The 20,944-nt window shown below is 44.6% G+C and overlaps 1 protein-coding gene across 1 annotated transcript in view; it reads left to right on the forward strand.

Moving 5' to 3' along the window:
• The window catches only part of LOC126252257 (uncharacterized), a 163,688-nt gene that overhangs the window by 94,587 nt on the left and 48,157 nt on the right, over positions 1-20,944 (forward strand). The window contains exon 8 of the mRNA XM_049953130.1: positions 13,515-14,883. Within this exon, the coding sequence (XP_049809087.1) occupies positions 13,515-14,883 (1,369 nt within the window). The remainder of the gene's footprint in view (positions 1-13,514; positions 14,884-20,944) is intronic.

The following is a 20,944-nucleotide window of genomic DNA, read 5'->3' on the forward strand; positions in this document are numbered from 1 at the left end:
TAATGTACAGGACGGTCAGAAACAATCTAAAAAGCCCGTAAGGGTGTTGCTAGGTAGGCTGGGTTGAGAAATAACTGTTAAGAAAAAATTCAGTACGTTGCGCCACATCTGAGTTAGTCAGCATTTAAGTTAGCAAATCAGGCCGTTGCGCTAGCAGATTCAAGCGGCCCGCCAGATACAATTAAAGTCAGGCGTCCTCATGGCGGAGATGATAGCGCACGAGACTGCTCAGCCTTTGGTTCACGTTCTATCCTTACTACCGTCCCATATCCAATTTTTGTATCGTTTCTCTTGTCCTGCTTTAGCAGATCAAACAAGGATCCCCTTTTGCGACACCGTCTCTGGCGGGTACCTTGAATTTCCTAGCGCAGCTGCCTGACTGGCTAACTTCATTGCTAATTAACTCGGAAACGACGCAACGTATCGTTTTTTATTAACACAACCTATCCAGTAACGCCCTTACAAGCTTTTCAGGCTGTTCCTGAACGCCCAGTACAGTCCCTCCAGAAGAGGCAGAGTAAACGAAACGAAATTTCACCGGTTGAGACGATAAGTGATGTACTGCAGTGATTACGTTATGGAGTCAGATTTACAAAGATCTTAGTATGAAGCCAGTTCTCAGTATTATGTTGCACCCGCTCCAGCTTGGATCCATGTAATGATTCGGTTGGGAAGGGTGTCACAAAGCTGATGTACCCTCTCCTGATGGCCCACAAATGGTCCTTAATATCTGGAACACTGTCAATGGGACGGAGTTGACGTCCAAGCTGGTCCCACATACTCTCATGTCCAGATAAAACAGAACGCTCTGAACCACTAGAGATAGGATGTTCATATTAACAGGACATGTACATTTGTACGAGGGTAATCCCAAAACTATGGTCTCCTATTTTCTTATAAGTACATAGACCTGTTTGTTTCTACAATGGTTTACATCAATCTACAGCTTGAACATTTAGCTAGTTTTCGACATAATTACCATTTCTGTCGATGCATTTCTGTAGACGCTATGGCAGTTTTTGTACGCCCATGTTATACAAGTTCGCCGCCATGCTGTTTAGAAAGTTATGAACCTCTTCTTTCACCTCGTCGTCGGAGCTGACTCGCTTTCTGGACAAATGTTCTTTTAACCTAGGGAACAGGTGATAGTCACTCGGCGTGAAGTCAGGACTATAGGGTGAGTGGGTGATTATGTTCCACTGAAACAGTTGCAGGAGAGCAACGTTTTGCCGAGCGATGTGTGGGTGAGCGTTTTCATGGATAATGTGTACGCCCTTGCTCAACATTCCTCTTCTCCGGTTCTGAATTACCAGTTTGAGTTTTTCCAGAGTCTCACAGTACCTGTCAGCGTTAATTGTGGTCCCAAGGATTCAGCTCCGACGACGAGGTGAAAGAAGAGGTTAATAACTTTCTAAACAGCATGGCAGTGAGCTGGTATGACATGGGCATACAAAAACTGCCACAGCGTCTACAAAAATGCGTCAACAGAAATGGTGATTATGTCGAAAAATAACTAAACGTTCAAGCTATAAACTGATGTAAACCATTGTAGAAATAGACAGGTCTATGTACTTATAAAAAAAATAGGAGACTCGCGGGTTCAAGATCAACATCAATATCGCGGGGCAACACCACCTACCGGTAAAATGTGGCTGCAGTTCTCATTGTCGCTATAGACCGAAGTTAATGGATCAGTGTGACTTGAGCAGACGTGGAGAACGCCTCTCAGATATATGCGCGAACTGTATTCTCGAGTCAGTGAGTTTGAATGAGGGTGCGTTATTGCCATCAGAGAATGTGATGCATACATCTGGGAAATTGCTGCTGGTGTGGGACGAAGTGTGTCGTCAGTGCAACAGGTGTGTGCTGAATGGTTCACGGAAGGCAGTAAAACACAACGAGGTAGGTCAGTAGCACCATTCACACCACCTCCAGAGAAGATGGACACTTCAATGGAATTGTAGTACAGATCTGCGTCCTCCTCGACTCTAGTGGAACAGTGCAACATATCGTACACTATCAGGGGTGACAGTCCTTCGTCCTTTATGACGGCATAGGTTACGTACACGTCGTCCGCTTCTCCGCCTGCCTTTGATGAATGTGCAGAAACATGCTAGACGGCAATGATGTATGGAACGACGTCACTGGGGACAGGAATGGCATTGGACAGTGTTTTTGGACGAATCCAGGTACTATTTGTTTCAAAATGATGGCCGCATGTTGATTCGCCGCAGACAGAGGGAGTGGCATCACAGTGACTCCATTCGCAAGAGATATGCAACGCCAATTCAAGGCCTTATGGTGTGGGGTGCTATTGGCCACAACCAGAAATCACAATTGGTGCGTGTCCAGAGCAATGTGACCATTGTGGCCTAAGTGAATGGCATACTGCGACCCGAAGCTATGCCCTTTCTGCTCAACACCCCAGACGCCATTTTTCAGCAAGACAATGCACTACCACACGATCATTTGTCACAGTATATCAACCTTTTACCCTGGCCCACTAGATAACCAGACTTGTCGCCAATCGAAAATGTATGGGATATGGTGAAATACGGGTGCATCACTGTTATCCAATGCCAAGCACCACAGATGAACTTCAGAAACAAGTGAATGCACCATGGATGGCTACATTGCATGACGCCATTCGTGACTTACACGCGTCGCTGCCATCACGCATGGAACGTGTTATCAGGGCCCATGGCGTACCCTGTGCCTACTAAGCAACTGGACACATGCTGAACCGAAGTGACTGAAATGCTAATCATTTTTGCGGAACATACTAATATACATGTCCTGTGAATATGAACGTCCTATATCTATCGTTCAAGGTGTTCTGCTTTTTCTGAACATGAGTGTATGTTCTATCAGGTACAGATCTGGGTAACTTACTGTGCACCACAGTATCTCAACAACGTGCAGACAGTTCATAGAGACACGTGCCGTGTGTGGGCGAGCATTGTCCTGTTGAAAAATGGCACCAAGATGCTGTCGCATGAGATGTAACATACGAGGACACATGATACCTTTGACAAACCGCTGCGCCGTCAGAGTTCCCTCAATCACTACCATCCGTATCCTGAAGCCCTACCCGATGGTTCAAATGGTTCAAATGGCTCTGAGCACTATGGGACTTAACAGCTACGGTCATCAGTCCCCTAGAACTTAGAACTTCTTAAACCTATTTAACCTAAGGACATCACACAACACACAGTCATCACGAGGCAGAGAAAATCCCTGACCCCGCCGGGAATCGAACTACCCGATGGTTCCTCAAGCCTTGAGGTCAGCAGTAACACAGCTGTGCCTCTGCTCAGGTCAGTATATGAATTTTACATCAAGATCAGTCATTAACAAGCTTTGGTGGAATAGATTTTGCTGTCTTTCTTTAAAGTTGTGAATCTCAGGCAGATTTTGGGAATCTGATCAGTATTCTATCACAGGTAACATGACTTGGAGCAATGACAGGCTGGATACAGACACATAGTAAATTATGTCGTTATATTCACCAAAAAAGAACATACAATAAATACTTGCCCAAGCATTTTTACGCTTCTGATGAAATCAACAGGTTGCCAGAGATGACGATGCTAAGTGCAGCAATCGTTTCTGTATTATACGGACGTAGCCTCACCATTTACGTAGCTCGTACAGGTTCTTCTCCCACGTACTAATTGCTACAGAGCACAATACTAGCATTCTACATGTTTAAAGGCAGAGCCAACATCCGTCAGAAACTGGTACCACGCGGGGATGTATGTAAGATCCGCTGGCTAACCACCGACCGGTTCTTTGTTCTAGTCAGCTCGCTTCTGAGAGCCTCAACCTTGGTCTTTGGAGCGTTTTTACCTCCACCTGTACATTAAGCAGTGAACTATACAGTACAGAGTGTTTATAAACGAATATCGGGGTGTTAACGCTTTATAATATTTATTACATTAAACTTAGAGTTATAAATGATATGTCAAATGAAAGAGCAACTCAAACAGTTGTGTTTGGCACCAGTGCGCATGCGCAGCGCGCGATGTTTCCACGACTAGTTGAACTTCACTGTACCCAAGCGCTGGACCTATCCAGCCATGCGATTTTTTGCTTTGAGGCTTCATCAAGGATCGTGTGTACGTGTCTCCGCTACCAGCAGACCTACCTGAATTAAGAACCCGGATTGAAGCATCTGTTGCTACAATCACAGAAGACACACTTATCAACGTTTGGGAAGGACTCGGCATTAGAATTGATGTATGCCGTGTGACAAATGGTGCTCACATTGAACATTTATAAGGTTCTTGGTAAAACTGTTTGAGTTGCTCTTTCATTTGACATATCATTTATAACTCTAAGTTTAATATAATAAATATTATAAAGCGTTAAAACCCCGATATTCATTTATAGACGCCCTGTATTTTACAGTTTACAATGCATGTACAAAAAAATTCCATATTCTTTACAGTATTATAAATCAACATAAACACTAACAAAGTATGCAGAATATACAGATAAAACATTATTTACAAACGAACAAATATTGCGAGCCGACCGGAGTGGCCGTTCGGTTCTAGGCGCTACAGTCTGGAACTGAGCGACCGCTACGGTCGCAGGTTCGAATCCTGCCTCGGGCATGGATGTGTGTGATGTCCTTAGGTTAGTTAGGTTTAATTAGTTCTAAGTTCTAGGCGTCTGATGACCTCAGAAGTTAAGTCGCATAGTGCTCAGAGCCATTTGCACCATTTGAAATATTGCGAGTGACATGAAGTGTTGGTGTTACAACATGTTCTTTTATCAAATCGATTACGCTGACGTGATGAGGATGTTAGAAACAACGCAGCACTAAATTGATGAAGTGGTAAAAGATAATGTTAGGAGATGGAAGGCTGAATGATTTGTAAAGTCAGGGGTATGGGTGAATTGGCTGAAATATAGGAATGAGTGTAATGTGAAGTGGTGAGTGGTAGTAAATTATGGCTTTTAACGCTGAAGTAAATTAGGTTGGTGCCAGTGCTATGGTTACGAAGTGTAAAATAAAGGAAACGGCGGAAAGGAAGGGAAGTGGTGATTTGGGCAGCGACAGAGGGGACCGGGCTAGATTTGCTAGAAAGGATAAAGTACAGCGCGATTATCGTTGCATGACGATAGAAGTCTGATGAAGATGTTTTGACAGGATAGGATGGGCGTATAGTTTCAAAGTCTATGGGGTGTTTTGGTAGAGATGCGACAGCATTTCAGGATTGGGGTAAATAATGGGATGCTGGAACCTAGCTTGCCGGATTTTAAATATATGGTGAATTTGGTGAGCTCGTAGAGGATTCCTGTAATTGAGGATAAACGATTGAGAAAATCTAAGCGCATATCTTCCGAAGATACGTTGACCATGACAGAACTTAAAGTGAGCAGATATCATGGTGATGCTGTCTTAAGCCCGGTCAAAGTTTTGAGGGAATGGAGGAGAGAGAAGAATGCAAGCTCTGTATTACATCGATTAGTAGTTTTGGGCTACTGAGGCTTTCTGTTGGATACTAAGTAGGGTGGGTATTCCAAGCTACTTGCAATGAATGCTTGTATTTGACTCAATGAATGCTTTCAATTTGTTTGTTGTGATGGAGTTTTACAAAACTTACGGGACTTCAATCTGACAGTCCCCAAGAATTCAGCGAGTCCTCATAAGATTATAGCAACCGTTGTTTTTCAAATACAATTTTACATTCAACTTTACAAAGCTGTTCACCAATAAAGAAAATGTAACAGCCCTTCCAAATCAGGTGACCAATCGTCGGTTGTGGATCGGCTTGTAGCCACAAACCGTGACAGTTGGGAAGGGGTATAAAGCAGGAATGAAGAGCTAGAGACCGACGGCCCCCCTTCCTATTGAGACACAGGGTTACTGATGGTTGTCTTTCCGTTCACACATTTCATTCTTTCCTTTTGTTTCCATTTATATTGTGTCCGTAATATAGCACAGGAAACTTTACTGTAGTTGCTCCTACTTTTAATGTATATTGGAACGAACTTTGAATTACAAATAAAAATGGTTGGACTTAACGTAAAAATGGTTATTGCCTTGGCAGTTATAGACTGTCCACCTCCCATTTGGCCAGGGATTCGCTTCGGCCTGTTAATGACGGAAACAACATACTGCAATATTGTACATAAACATAACCATCGTATCAGTGCAATGGTCATTCTTGGGTGCCTAGTTGGAGGTCCAAATGCCATCTTTGTTCCACGAATTCCCACTTACGTTCGCCGAGCATTTCTGTTACACTTTTGTATGGGTTTTTGCGACCTATTATCATACTAGCAGTGCGTCTCTAAATTCGTTCAAAGTCTGTTGCCATATAAACTTCATAAGGGCTCCATAGTTGGAAGGAGATTCTAGAATTGGTTGCACTAGCATCTTGATTGTGATTTTCTTTAAAAAAGAATCAAATTTTCCCAGAACCTTTTCAACAAATCTGATGCTTCCATTAGTCTTGTCTAATACTAATTTTATGCCATAGTCCCATTTTATATCGCTTCAAAACACATATAAAATGATACGTGTTCAAGATGTTAACCATTACTCTTATAATCAGGTACGATTACTATACGTTCTCTCTCTTCGTTATAGACCTTATCCCACGTTTACCCACATTTAAAGACTTCTGCCATTCATTACAGCGCGTGGAAATTTTGTCCGAGGCTTTCTGCAGCTCTTTACAGCCGTCCAACTGCGATGCTTCTCTGTACATACAAGTATCGCCGCGAACAGACCTATAATTCTGCTGAACCTATCCAACCGATCGTTTATGTATATTGGAAACGTCCTTGGAGCACACACGTTGTAACTTTCGTTTTTGCTGTACATTCGGTGTCCAGTGTGAAGCGCGTTAATGGAAATTTCGGACGGGAATGCGAATGGAGCATTCGACTGAGTTCAGTGACACATGTCAAAACCAATTTAACTGCACAAATAAGCTACCATGTACATAAACCACCAAAGACAACATATAAGTCTTCTCATATACGAAATCAGGAGGAGGGATTCTTTTAATAATCTTAGTAAGATTTATTTCAGTTTCCGCAGAATACTGACTGGAGCTCCATCGGCCGTTTTCTGAATAACTACCCCCAAAAAATACATTAAAATAAGAATATCAGGCCACAACCTTTAGAACAAACTTAACATATAAGAAATATTATTAACCACTACGATTCGTCCTGTCCAGCATAGGGATTTATCATAACAGACAAAACTAGATATTTGGAAGCTATAATCCGCATATTTTGACTTTAAACTGAACCAACACAATACGTAAGGAACAAATACCTTCCAGGCATATTAAATAAACATACACCAAACAATCAGGAACAGGATTACACAGAGAGCTAACAACTCATACTTCAATATATACTAGTAAATAATATAAATAAGTAACGGTTTCTTCCCTTTCCTTTTTGTAGATTTTGGTCCTTGGCGGAACTCCCCTTTCATTCAGTCCTCGTATAAGGATCACACCAGCCGTTCAATCAAAAAGCAGACAACAACAACATACACCAGCGACGCACGGCGCTTAAACACCGGCGCTTCTATAAGCAGAGACAGGGCATGAAACTAGTTCGTGAATATTTTTAGTATCAATATTCAAACGCCATCTGCTGATACAACAAGGCACACAGAACTTTACTCTTGTTCGTTAATAAGCACCCTCAGAAGCAGTCTGCCGTGGGGTACGTAATTCAAGTCACACAAGAAACAAATCAGTGATCCATAAGCGCCGCGCTGCACACTAACCTAAGGACATCACACACATCCATGTCCGAGGTAGGATTCGAACCTGCGGCCGTAGCGGTCGCGCGGTTCCAGACTGTAGCGCCTACAACCGCTCGGCCACCCCGGCCGGCCAAATGAACAGAAAACAGATCGGGAGGTAACGTTGGCCGTACACAGTTCCCCAGTGACACTGCATCGTCCAGAAGCAATCTTAGCGTCCAACATTCCGGTACGCCGCTTGCTTGTCCACAACTCCAGCACTGCGTCCGCCGCTCCCTTCCTTCTCGCGCCAACGCTGGGACTGTCTCTCTAGCTATCTCCCGCGACGACTGGTCGCCATAACTGGTCGCCATACCGGCGAGAGGAAGCGTGACCAACCTAGGCGGCTAGTGCCAACCTCATCTCATAGCGCCGTACACGGCACATGTGTGAAGTACTATATTCTGTTACTTAAATATTCCTACAATCAAAAGCATAACTGCGAAGATAGTCTATACGATCGTATCTTGATAACTAGTCGATGATGTGGTGCAGTGTCGAACATATTCAAGACGGAAGTAATTTTCCTGAATTTGTTCGTGAACATTGGGACATTTCATGATTAGATCAGTCTAGATCGCTTAACATATTTATTTAGAACGTCATTTCAGCTACTGCTGTGATCTGTTTAAAATTTACAACTTCTGCTAAAACAACGTTCAGTGTCAAATTCTGACACTGAACGTTGTTTTATAGGTTCCAAGTTTCGATCTGAGCATGGCAGTAGCCGAAACGACGTCATAAATAAGAAACATAATAAGCGATTTAGGCAGATTTACTCAAGAAACAGTATAGAACACCTTCCAGAAATCTAGGAAAACTGAATCTACCTGTTCTATTTTTCCCCCGTCACAGTAGTCCCTGCAACCGTCATCCTCAATTACTTGTTAGATATATTAGAACCTTTGAGTTCCCCTACAATTTTTACCTTCTGCAAAATCTTATACTACCTGTAAGGTATTCCTTGATGTCTTAACAAATGTTCTATCATCTTCTCCCTTCTTCCTGCGCGTGTTCTTCATAAACTAACACATCGAATGTGTCCAGACACATATTACGGCCCATTAGTATAGAGTGCGTCCACCCTTCGCCATTATGACTGCTCCAACTCTGCTGGGGACACATTCTGTTATATGTACGAATGTTTGTGGATAAATGGCAACCCATTCTTCCTCAAGAGAAGAGACTAGAGAAGCTAGCGATGTTGGATGGTGGGCGGGGGGGTCTGGAGCGATTTCGTCGTTCTAAGCCATCCCAGAGTTCAGGTAGGGATTCTGGGCAGACCAGCCAGTTTCACGCATGTTATTGTCCACAAACCGTTGCCTCACAGCTGATGCTTTATGACAAAGTGCATTTGTCACGCTGTAATAAAAAATCATCCTGCCCGAACTTTTCCTCTGAAACATCCCCTCAGAAAATTCATAAATAACTGTGCTGGTAAACCCCTTACGTTATTTGATTTTCAAACAGCTGAGCAAAACTGAACGTACTCAGACATTTTCTCTTTACTTATTCTGACCATCACTAAATTGACACACAATATTTTTTCAGCGCAACGAAATTTGACTTTCAATAATCCCTACAAAAGAACGGCCCTGACTAACAATAACCTATACCCTTCATGAATCACTCACCTCACAAAAATCTTCGTTACTCGAACTATTGCAATACAACGAGCGCCTATACTGCCAGCTGAATAAAAGATTGTAACTACTGAAGGCACTAACTACTGCCGGCCGGAGTGGCTGAGCGGTTCTAGGCGCTTCAGTCTGGAACCGCGCGACCGCTACGGTCGCAGGTTCGAATCCTGCCTGGGGCATGGATGTGTGTGATGTCCTTAGGTTAGTTAGGTTTAAGTACTTCTAAGTTCTAGGGGACTGATGACCTCAGCTGTTAAGTCCCATAGTGCTCAGAGCCATTTGAACCATTCTTTTTTTTTTTTTCCTGTTCCATTCGAAAAACGACTGTCTATATGTCTCAGTACGAGCCCTAACTTCTCTTATGATCGTCGTCCTTAGGCGAAATGTACGTTGGTGGCAATAGTATCGTTCTGTAGTCAGCCTCAAATGCCGGTTATCTAACTTTTTTGAATTGTGGTCGTCGAAAAGAACGTCACATTCTCTCCAAGGATTCCCGTTTGAGTTCAAAAATGGTTCAAATGGCTCTGAGCGCTACGGGACTTAACATCTGAGGTCATCAGTCCCCTAGAACTTAGAACTACTTAAACCTAACTAACCTAAGGACATCACACACATCCATGTCCGAGGCAGGAGTCGAACCTGCGACCGTAGCGGTCGCGCGGTTCCAGACGGAAGCGCCTAGAATCGCTCGGCCACCGCGGTCGGCCCGTTTGAGTTCCCGAAGCATCTCCGTAACACTTGCGTGATGTTCGAGCCTACCGGTACCAAATTCAACAGTCCGCCTCTGAATTGCTTTGATGTCTGCCTTTAATTCGACCGAGTGCAGATCCCAAACACTCGAGCAGTACTCAAGAATATAGCGCACCAGAGTCCTATATGTGATTTCCTTCACAAATGAACCACACTTTCCTCAAATTCTCCCAATAAATCAAAATCAACCATTCGCCTTCCCTATTACAATCCTCACATGCTCGTTCGATTTCGTAACGCTTTGCAACGCTACGCCGGAGTAGCCGCGCGGTTGAGGCACCTTGCCACGGTTCACACGGCTCCTCCCGTCTGAGGTTCGAGTCATCCCTCGGGCATGGCTGTGTGTGTTGTCCTTAGCGTAAGTTGGTTTAAGTTAGATTAAGTACTCCAGCCATTCGGCAGACCCAAAGTTTTCCATCGGATTGCCACAAGCCCTGTTCGGCATGTAACGTTCTCCAGACATTCCCCCAACTCAAACTATTTCATCGGACTGCAGCACGGCGTAACGCGAGTCATCACTCCGCCTCACTCCCTTCCAGCCATCCACTGTATAATCTCATCCTTCTTTATACCACTTCAAGCGTCACTTACCACTGACTACAGAAATGTGTGTCGCGCGGGATTAGCTGAGCGGTCTAGCGGGCTGCAGTCAGGGACTGTGCGGCTGGTCCCGGCGGAGGTTCGAGTCCTCCCTCGTGCATGGGTGTCTGTGTTTGTCCTTAGGATAATTTAGGTTAAGTAGTGTCTAAGCTTAGGGACTGATGACCTTAACTGTTGGGTCCCATAAGATTTCACACACATTTTTTGAACAGAAATGTGTGACTTACGAGGAGTTGCTCAACTGTTGTGCCGCATGATTTTAAAATCCTTACACATCGTCATTGTGCAATCTATACTGGTGGTAGCACTTTCGAAGTCACAAATAATTCCTTCCCTTGATTTCATGCGATTTTTTTTTTTATTTATTTTTTTTTTTTTACAACCACATTTCACAATGCTCGACGATCCCTACCTGGGCTCCGGTTGTTCCTTCACATTTCCACTTCACAGCCACATCGCCAACAGTCGACTGGGTTGAAATGTCCCTGTTGGCTTTGCTACTCGGGTGACATCCGATGACTAGTCCACGTTCGAAATCGCTGAGCCCTCCTGCTGTTACTCCTCTACTGTAGTTGGAGTCACGAACGATGGGGGTCGAGTTTAGGCTTGTTCTGCGTATCTACGTCCCGCATTCTTCGACAACCTATGAGCTTTCAATACTGTTCTCTTCTTCGTAGCCGTTGTGAGGATTAAGCGTGATGTTAGGAAATTTATTTAGAGAATTTTTATTCCATTTGTTGCTAGTTGTCACAGCGGATAGTGGCGGTAAGCGTTCAAATTCTGCACAAGCAAGCGAGAGACATAATTTGCAATATAAGTGCTTTCTTCAAGCGCAGAGCACTTGCATGCGTTTACCGCAACCGGCGCTTAGAACCGGCAACAATGAAATCCCCGTCCGTCTCTCGACTTGCACGAACCGCAATCGTACGTGGAGCGAACTATAACATAACAATACTCTCAGGTCCGGCTGTCGTGATATCTAGTAGTCAATTCCTTTACATAGGGATGTCCTGATATAGGGTGTTTCACAATGCTTTGACGATTTGGAATTTGAATAGTACACGAAGTAACCGCGAAAAAAAGTTGAACATTTTACACAAAGTACAATATTTATTCAAGTTTACTTCTGAAATACTGCATAGGACAAATAATGGGCTCAGTTTTTGAACACCCAATTCAATACTGTCTCACGAGCAGGAATCGAAATGCTTACGAAGGCCACGCTGCACGCGCACCACAGATTCACCTTGGCGAAAATAGCACACCCTGCGAACGCACGATGTTGTTGCTCCCAGTACGACATGAATTTGGAAATTTGTGGCAAGGTCTTATGGGACCAAACTGTTGAGGGCATCGGTCCCTAAGCTTACGCACTACTTACTCTAATTTAAACTAACTTACGCTAAGGACAACACTCACACCCATGCCCGAGGGAGGACTCGAACCCCCGACAGGGGGAGCCGAGCAGATAGTGACAAGGCACACCAGATCGCGCGGCTGCCCCGCGCGGCCGTACAACACGATTACTGACCTGCCTTTGGGATGAAACTTGACACTCCGCACTACTTAGAATCAGTACACAGCTTCGCAGCTATCACGTGGGCACACAGACTGAACCTGGTTAAGAACAAAGACCCAGTCAGACGAGAGTTGCGAAGTATCTATCTGGAGCCTTCGGCACCATCTCAATGGATGCACTGTGTATGGTGTTCGTAATATGCCCCACAGATATTACGATTAAATACATAGCTGTACGGTACTGGTTAAAGATGGTCAGACTCGATAAGGTACACACAATGGCTGGTGTACCGATACAGAAGACAAGTCATCTAAGAAGTTGGCCTTTGGATACATGGCAAGATGAATGGAATGTAAGCGATAAGGGACGTAGACTGTGTGACTTCCTCGTTGACATGAGCGGTTGAGAATGAAACATATCGATCCCAGTCGCGGTATGGTACATTTCTTAACTGGACACGAACCTTTTCCCACGCACTTAAGACGCGTGAAAATGAAGCAGACTCCCACACGCACATGCGGAGAAGAAGTTTTCTCAGAACACGCTGTCTTCTTCTGTGGGCAGTACGCTAACAATAGACGTACACTACACTTAGACTACACAGAAACATGCATATATACATAGCAATAAGAGACAAAGGAGAACGGGCACAACTACATGCATTAACAGATAGTGGCCGGCCGAAGTGGCCGCGCGGTTCTGGCGCTGCAGTCTGGAACCGCGAGACCGCTACGGTCGCAGGTTCGAATCCTGCCTCGGGCATGGATGTGTGTGATGTCCTTAGGTTAGTTAGGTTTAACTAGTTCTAAGTTCTAGGGGACTAATGACCTCAGCAGTTGAGTCCCATAGTGCTCAGAGCCATTTGAACCATTGAACCAACAAATAGTGTTCCAAAAACAACACATGGAGAGTACCCGAGGACACGACATAAGAGACATGCCTACAGCAACGAAACAACAATATCCAAAGGTGGACAGTGACGCCCAGAGTGACAGCGACAAAAGTGACACTGAAGGCGAACAGGAGGAGAAGGAAGATGGAATGTAACAGTAAATAAGACTCCTAAAATTATGAATCAGACATAGTATGCCAAAATGCACACAACTTGTTGTGCACCTTACATATAGAAAATATCTTATATAAACAAAAACCATTTATAATGGATCAAATCAGATAACAAACTGTGTTTTACACGAGCGACGTTTCGTGCTCCCCGCAGTCGTCTCCACCGTCGACGCCGCCCCCGCCGGCCTCGGAAGCGAGCTTCTTCCAGCGGACGTCCTGCACGCCCGGCGACGGCCGCGCCACGCCCATCATCTGCCAGGTGCCGACGCTGCGTGCCATGCCGGCCACGACCAACGCGTGGCCGCCGCAGCCGCCGGCGTCGCTCAGCACCGAGACGGAGCACGCGCCGCCGGTCGCCGCTCTCCGGCCTCGCTCCCCAGCTCCAGCGCCGGATCCGGCTCCAGGCGACAGGGAGAGGGACTTGGCCGTGTGGGTGGAGGCGGCCCGGCGCTCCTCCCCCGCGGCGTGGGCGCCTCCGCGTCCGGCCACCCCCGGCCTCCGCGACAGCTCGGCGCCGGGCTCTCGTCCGGCGACGCCCTTCCACTCTGCGCCGAGCTCGCGGCCCGCGACGCCCTTCCAGTGCTTCATCGACGCCGCGGGCGACGCCGTGTCGTTCACGGCCGCGGTCAACAGCAGGTGTCCCACGCAGGTGGGGGCCGGGCAGTGCCCCGCGGGGGACGGCAGCCGCCCCACGTCCCCCCTGGCGCCCCCGGACTCCCCCGTGAAGCGGCCGGCGTCGCCCGTGCCGCCCTACATCCCGGGCGTGCCCGCTTCGCCCGTCCGCCGGCCCCCGCGGAGGGTCCTCAACGGCCAGACCCCTCACCGGCCGTACAGCCCCAGTGCTCCGGCACTCACCAGACTGCACTGCTACAGCGGCGGCGCCGCCGCCTTCGCGGACGACCTCTGCGACAGCAGCTGCGGGCTCGACAGTCGCGGGGGTACCACCGTATACTACTACAGCGCGACCGACGGCAGCTGCAGGAAGCTGACGAGGAACTTCTCTCACGATGACGAGCGCTCCATTGCTCCCGACACGCCCGAGAGAACCAAGTCCAAAAACTTGGCGCGATCCGTTTCCTTCGGCCCTGTCGAGGTTTTGGACGGCTCTGACAAGGAAACTCTCCCGCAGACGTCAATCATCGAGCAGGAAGTGAACCGGAACAACAACGATACCGAGACGGCTGCAGTACTTGAAGTTCACAACAGTCCAGTCAAGAAAGTTAATTTCGAAGACAGTCCCGAAGCAAAAAAGGAGATCGCCGTCGATGACGCACCGCAGAAACCGTCGTTGCTCGTGCCGGCCGTAAAAGTAGAAGAAGTGTCTCTCCAACCTGGTACTGAAACTGAAGCAGCCCAAGTGACCACAATACAGGCTCAGCAGATGGAGCCGCGTAACAAGGATCTGCCTACTGGAGGACGGCAGAAGAGCTCTGAATGCAAGGCTAGGCAACTTCCGAAGTTCAAGCTCGTTCCTGAAGGTGGTCAACTCCTGCGCGTAGAAGCGCAGCTTATGACCGCAAATGGTGCAGTATATTATATCACTCTTTTTATTTTCTAGGACGTATGGTCCTGGGATCTAACCAAGCTAATAGTCCCAGTTTTGTACATCACATTTCTCTCCACACCTCAAGGTATCATCACAAAGAAATGCTGTGCTCTAGACTTTTGGTGCATAGAGGTAGCACGTGCGATGGAAACCATAACTTTACTGATCAGCTCCCAGCACCACGCTAGTCTATCATGTAAAAATATCTGCGTCTCTACGTAACTACTGCAATCTTCATCCATTTGATCGTGCTAACTGTAGTAAAGCCTTGGCCTCTCTTTACGATTTTTACAGTTTTCACCTCCCACACATCATTCCATTATTAGATGATGATTCGTTCATGCCTCAGAACGTTCCCTATCAACCGGTCCCCTCTTTTAGTTAAGTTTGCCACAGATTTCTTTCCTCCACAGTTCCACTCAGTACATTATCATTATCTATTCGATCTATCCATCTAATGTTCAGCGGTTTTCTGTAGGAGCAAATTTCGAAACTTCTATACTCTTCTTGTCTAAACTGTTTAACTTGTGTGTGAGCCTACACCCCGGACAAATACTTCCTAACACTTGCATTTGTATTACATGTCAAAAAATCGCTCTTTTTCGGAAATGCTTTTCTTGCTACTGCCTTTCTGCATGTTATATCGTGTCTGCTTTGACCGTCATGTCTTATTTTACTGTCCATATAGGAGATCTCCTCTACTGCTTTCAGTCTCCTCTTTCTTGATCTAATTCTCACAACATCTCATTTAATTCGACTACATTCCATCACCTGTCTTTTATTTTCGTTGATGGTCATCTTATAATCTCTTTTCAAGACACTATCCGTTCTGTTCAACCGATCTTCCATGTCCTTTGAAGTCTTTGACAAAATTACAACGTCATCTGCAAACCTCAACGCTTTTATTTATTATCCCAAAACTTTAATTCTGCCTCCAAATATCTCCTTGTTTTCGTTTACTGCTTGCGCAGTGTATAAACTAATAACATCTGAGATAAGCTACATCTCTGTCTCACGCTCTTCTAAACGAACGTTTCTCTTTGTTGCCATTCTACCCTTACGATTGTCCTCTGATTTCTGTTGTAGATGACCTTTCACTCTCTGTTCCCCATAACTGCTACTGTCAGAATTTCTAAATGTGCAGTCCAGTTCACAACATCGAAAGCTTTGTCTCGGTCTAACAAATGCTATAAACGTAGTTTCGCCTTTCTTCAATGTATCTTCTAAGATAAAGAAAGTCGTGGGTTCAGTGTTATCTCGAACGTTCTACCATCTCTCCAGAAACCAAACAGATCTTCACCGACATACCTTTTACCAGTTTTTCAATTTTTCTGTAAACAATTAGTATCACCATTTTAACTCTATGACTTATTAAACTGATGGTACGGTAATATTCACACTCCGTCTTCTTTGGAATAGGAGTTAGTACATCCTTCTTGAATCTTGAGAGGTATATCCCTTGACACATATATATTGCCTAGCAGGTGAAGTAGTTACGTAATTGTATGTTTTCTTAAGGATTTCTGTAATTCTGAGGGAATGTGCTTTGTGTCGACTTGTCAAATTTTTATCCAGTATCATATCTCCCATATTACCTCCTTCTCTTCCCTTTCCATAATATTCGTTTCAAGATCGTTTCCTTTATAAAATTCTTGTATTTATTCCATCTTTTAGCATTCGCTTGGCAGTTTCTTACCGTCTGAACTCTTCATGTACACTCTTTGACATAAAACTCGACCGGCGGCCGGCTGCTGCAGAGGCTTTCCTTTATAAAATTCTTGTATTTATTCCATCTTTTAGCATTCGCTTGGCAGTTGCTTACCGTCTGAACTCTTCATGTACACTCTTTGACATAAAACTCGACCGGCGGCCGGCCGCTGCAGAGGCTAAGTCCGCGCCGATAGCGACATGGGACAAATAAACTGGCCACCTCGCTAATTCTCTAAGTCCAGCTATCTGCACAATCTGGCAACACTGTAGACTGCGGCACGTCCTGGAGGAAGTCTTGTCCCATGTTAGACAAAAGGTAAACTATATACGCCCGTGGTCTAGCGGTAGCATTCGTTGTGTCTGTCTACAATGTCTGCGGATCGTGACCAGCTGGTACAGAAAATTTTTATAGCCTCTTCTCTCTGAATGCTGAAGACGTGAATGTAATGATAGCGCAGATTCAATCTATTTCACTTTCTGACACACCGATAACAAAATTTTATCCAGCAACCATTTTGCGGTATATTTCTTGCAGACTGTCGTCTTCTGGTCGCCGTATGCGGCAAAGCTCCGGGATCCATTTGCTGGCTACCGGCAGTGGCCGTGGCAACAGCGCTGGCGCTGCACTTCCCCGTTCTTTATCGAAAGCGCATGCTACCGCTCATCGCTTTTCATAATTTAAAACGCTTTATTATTAAATGTTGCTCCACAGAAAATTTCTACGATTTCCATTCTCGCTCGAACGGAGGCAGACGCCCTGATTAGTAGATGGGTACTGTATTAGATTAACCGGCAAAAGCTGAGTATGGCCCGACATTAATTTTATAGACTGGGACGAAATCAAACCACCTCACTACATTCGATGAATTTATAAATGCTTCCTACCTCGCTTATTTTCCTTTCAAAGTCAATTATTTGTGCAACTTTTGGCCAATATTCGGATGCATTCGTCAAGCCAGAGAGAGCGTCTGTGGTGACAAGTGTATTACAGTTTTTGTTTCATTCCTTTTGGTAAGTCTATGCGATAAACTGTGTGAATACCTTGCAATGCATGCTCTGTAGCAATGTAGGAACACTGAACCTTTGGAGTTCTATGCATGAATTCAAAAGGTATTTAATGTTGATCAGAAGTGACAGTTAAGGTCATCATATTTAAACGAGAAAAATTTATCGTTTTTGAGGTTTCACAGAACGGAAAGGAATTGCTAACACCGGTGTCATAAAACGTCTACAGTTAAATGCTATTGCAAAAATTTAGAAGAGAGGAACAATATTACTCAACATGTTCACATAATAAACAACCTCCTGACATGTTAGACCTATATGACGGACAAAGCTCAAATTCGTATCGTTGACAGTCGGTTTGAATCTTTTCAGAAACTATTTTACAGTGAAGCACCTTGGCATTTATAAAGCAGACATCCATGATATTAACATAATTCGAAATTGCACGAAGATTTATGTGTAAAGGCCTTCTTGAGATTTCTTATAAGGAATTTTTACTAGCAGTTTGCAACTCCATTAATTAAAATGGAAAATAAAAGGTTATGTTCATCGGCTTTCACCGAGGTTGGAACTGTCATCTGGTATAGCACTAACACCGCAACTCATAAGGGAACCGCTGAGTTAACGACACAGTGGTGGCAACAGGTGGACTATAGTCACTGCGATATTGCCTGAGCCTCAAAACGCAACATTAAACACACAAATAGGTGTTACTTATGTGAAGAAAGCCGTTCTTAGAGTCCAGAAATTAAATATACTTTCTAAGTGTCTCATCTTGCAGTGGATTATATCGTATGAATCTTCGATGTGAAAAACTAATGGCAAGTGAATTTAACGAGGCAAGCCAGGCTACACCCGGAAGTAAATGCACTACCACTGTGTTGACAAATACTTGCTACGACGCTGCCAATTCTCAGCTCTCTTACGAGGCAACTCTTTAGCGAAATGCTTGTCGTGATTTTCCGATACGGTTCTTCAGAGGGGAGACGCGCGCGCACGTTTGGTTTCTTTGCGGCGTTCTCCCCTGATAGTTTCTGACGTCGCCTTGTCGGCTATCTATACATCTGAGGCATTCAATTATCATTAATCCAGAATGATCCAAGTTTCAGTTTCTGGCATGGAAGAAGGCTGTGACGCCGACATTATATCATTTCAACGTAGGGAAACAAAACGGATGATTCAGTGTTTCTCATTCAGCACAAAGCACGTGAGATAATTTTCCATAACGTTCATAATCATCTCAAAATACAAAGGAAGTAAAAATACATCTAAAGCTTATTCGAATTGAATATAATGTAAGATACACAATCGGTTTGCACATCGATGTGGAATGTGTCCACGTGCAATCTTTTGCAGCATACATATAGAATGTCATTCATGATTACCACGAGAATGAAGAAATATGTTGGTAGGGCTGGAAGCAAGAAGAGATGCAATCAACAAATATTCGATTCCTTATGGCATTCATTTCATTTGGGATTTAAGACGAGGTAAAGCGGGATATTACTTTCGTTAACACGGAAGATATTCCGCACATATGGATAATGAAGAAGTCTGCGTGTTCATACGTTTCGCGACTGCTACGGTCGCAGGTTCCAATCCTGCCTCGGGCATGGATGTGTGTGATGTCCTTAGGTTAGTTAGGTTTAACTAGTTCTAAGTTCTAGGGGACTGATGACCTAAGATGTTAAGTCCCATAGTGCTCAGAGCCATTTGAACCATTTTTTTCATACGTTTCCTCCTTGGAATCTGTATGCTCTATTATATACTAAGTAGCCTGACCATTGTTTCAGTAATGTTACCCTCTTGTTTGGCCCCTTAACCGATGAACAGATTCCAAATGCATGTCTCTGCATGAAAGTAGTTGTTCGAACCTTTCCCGCGTTGTTTTTTGTGTTTTTTTTTTTTTGCTTGGAATTCATGAAGCAGACCGCTGTGCCCCCCCCCCCCCCTCGACGGTTAGGTCTCAAAACTAAATCGTTTTTTATCCACTGGCATAATTTATTCAGTCAGCATCAGCACAAGACTATCAAACAAAGCCTTGCATTTACAGTTGCAACACTCTAACCAGCAGCTGACCCAAGGGTAATCCACGGTCATGGTCCGAAATTAGCAGCTCTCTGCTACTGTGGCAAAGTCCGTACTACATTTTCGATTCCGCAGCACCAGTTTATCTGGTAACACTGTGCTAAATCAACAAGAGTAGTTGCAGAGTTGTGCCACCATATCTGTCCTCCCATTGTCAACTTTATGTATCTCGCTTCTCCTGTAGCGTTGATCGCGAGGTGCCGAAGTAAATGAGTGTATTCTGCATGACGTAACATTCAGTATTCCCTTCTTTCATAGGCACTCTTCATGTGCATCAATACCAAATAGGGATGTGAAAACTCTTGCGAGTGAGAGTATGACAATTATAATCGTAACGAGAACAAGCAAATACTGAATGAAGTTTATTGCCATGCAGAACGACAATGGCTGTGAAAATAAAAACCTATAAAAATAGGTTGATCGTTGAGTTGGCACAATGCAAATATCTTCTTAGCATTTTGCTACTGAATTTAGCTCTGGAAGTTTGCAGAGAAAAAGGAAAATTAGGTACTTCTCGCTATTGTAATACAATGTTAACCAGCAACTACCCTTTCCTTAGAACTCGACTCAAGCAGGTCCCCAAGTAGCTACCAAGGCACTGCTGCATTCTGTTCCCTAACATTGTTCTGATGACCATTAATGCAGATAGTTCCGATTACATGAAACACAAAACGTATTGCAGGGTAGTTCCTAGGACCGTAATATTAAATTTGCGATGTAGATGGCACATGAACGTGACGACTATCCAGATTACTCATCAATGTAAAAAGGTAATGTTATGGGAATTGAGCATGGTGCCTCACACACACACATGTGTGTGACTGAAAGAGAGTGAATGACCACAGGTATGCCAAACACTTTCAAAACGTCTGCCAAGTACCAAAAACAGTAGCAATATGAAGAAAGCATTGGACAGATCAGAAATGCCTCACTGCTATCCACAGCCTGTTTGTGTCAGCCCTAGTGGAGCTGCACTGCCAGACGCCAACCCGATAGCACATTACACCACTGAAATCTACGAATGAATTGTGCACTTATACCGGTCAGCTTCAGTGAAATTTGTTATACATGACTAGAATATCAGGTGTTATTATGGATAATAGTCCAACACATGGAACTCATATAGTGGATTCACAAAGAAGAATGTAATGTACTGATGAAGAAAGAGACAATGGGAAAATGCGCTGATGTGCATTTTCATACGTTTTTATCTTCATAGCTGCCATAGTTAATAC

This window comes from Schistocerca nitens, chromosome 4 (genome assembly GCF_023898315.1).
Source record: "Schistocerca nitens isolate TAMUIC-IGC-003100 chromosome 4, iqSchNite1.1, whole genome shotgun sequence".
In the NCBI taxonomy this organism is placed as follows: domain Eukaryota; kingdom Metazoa; phylum Arthropoda; class Insecta; order Orthoptera; family Acrididae; genus Schistocerca; species Schistocerca nitens.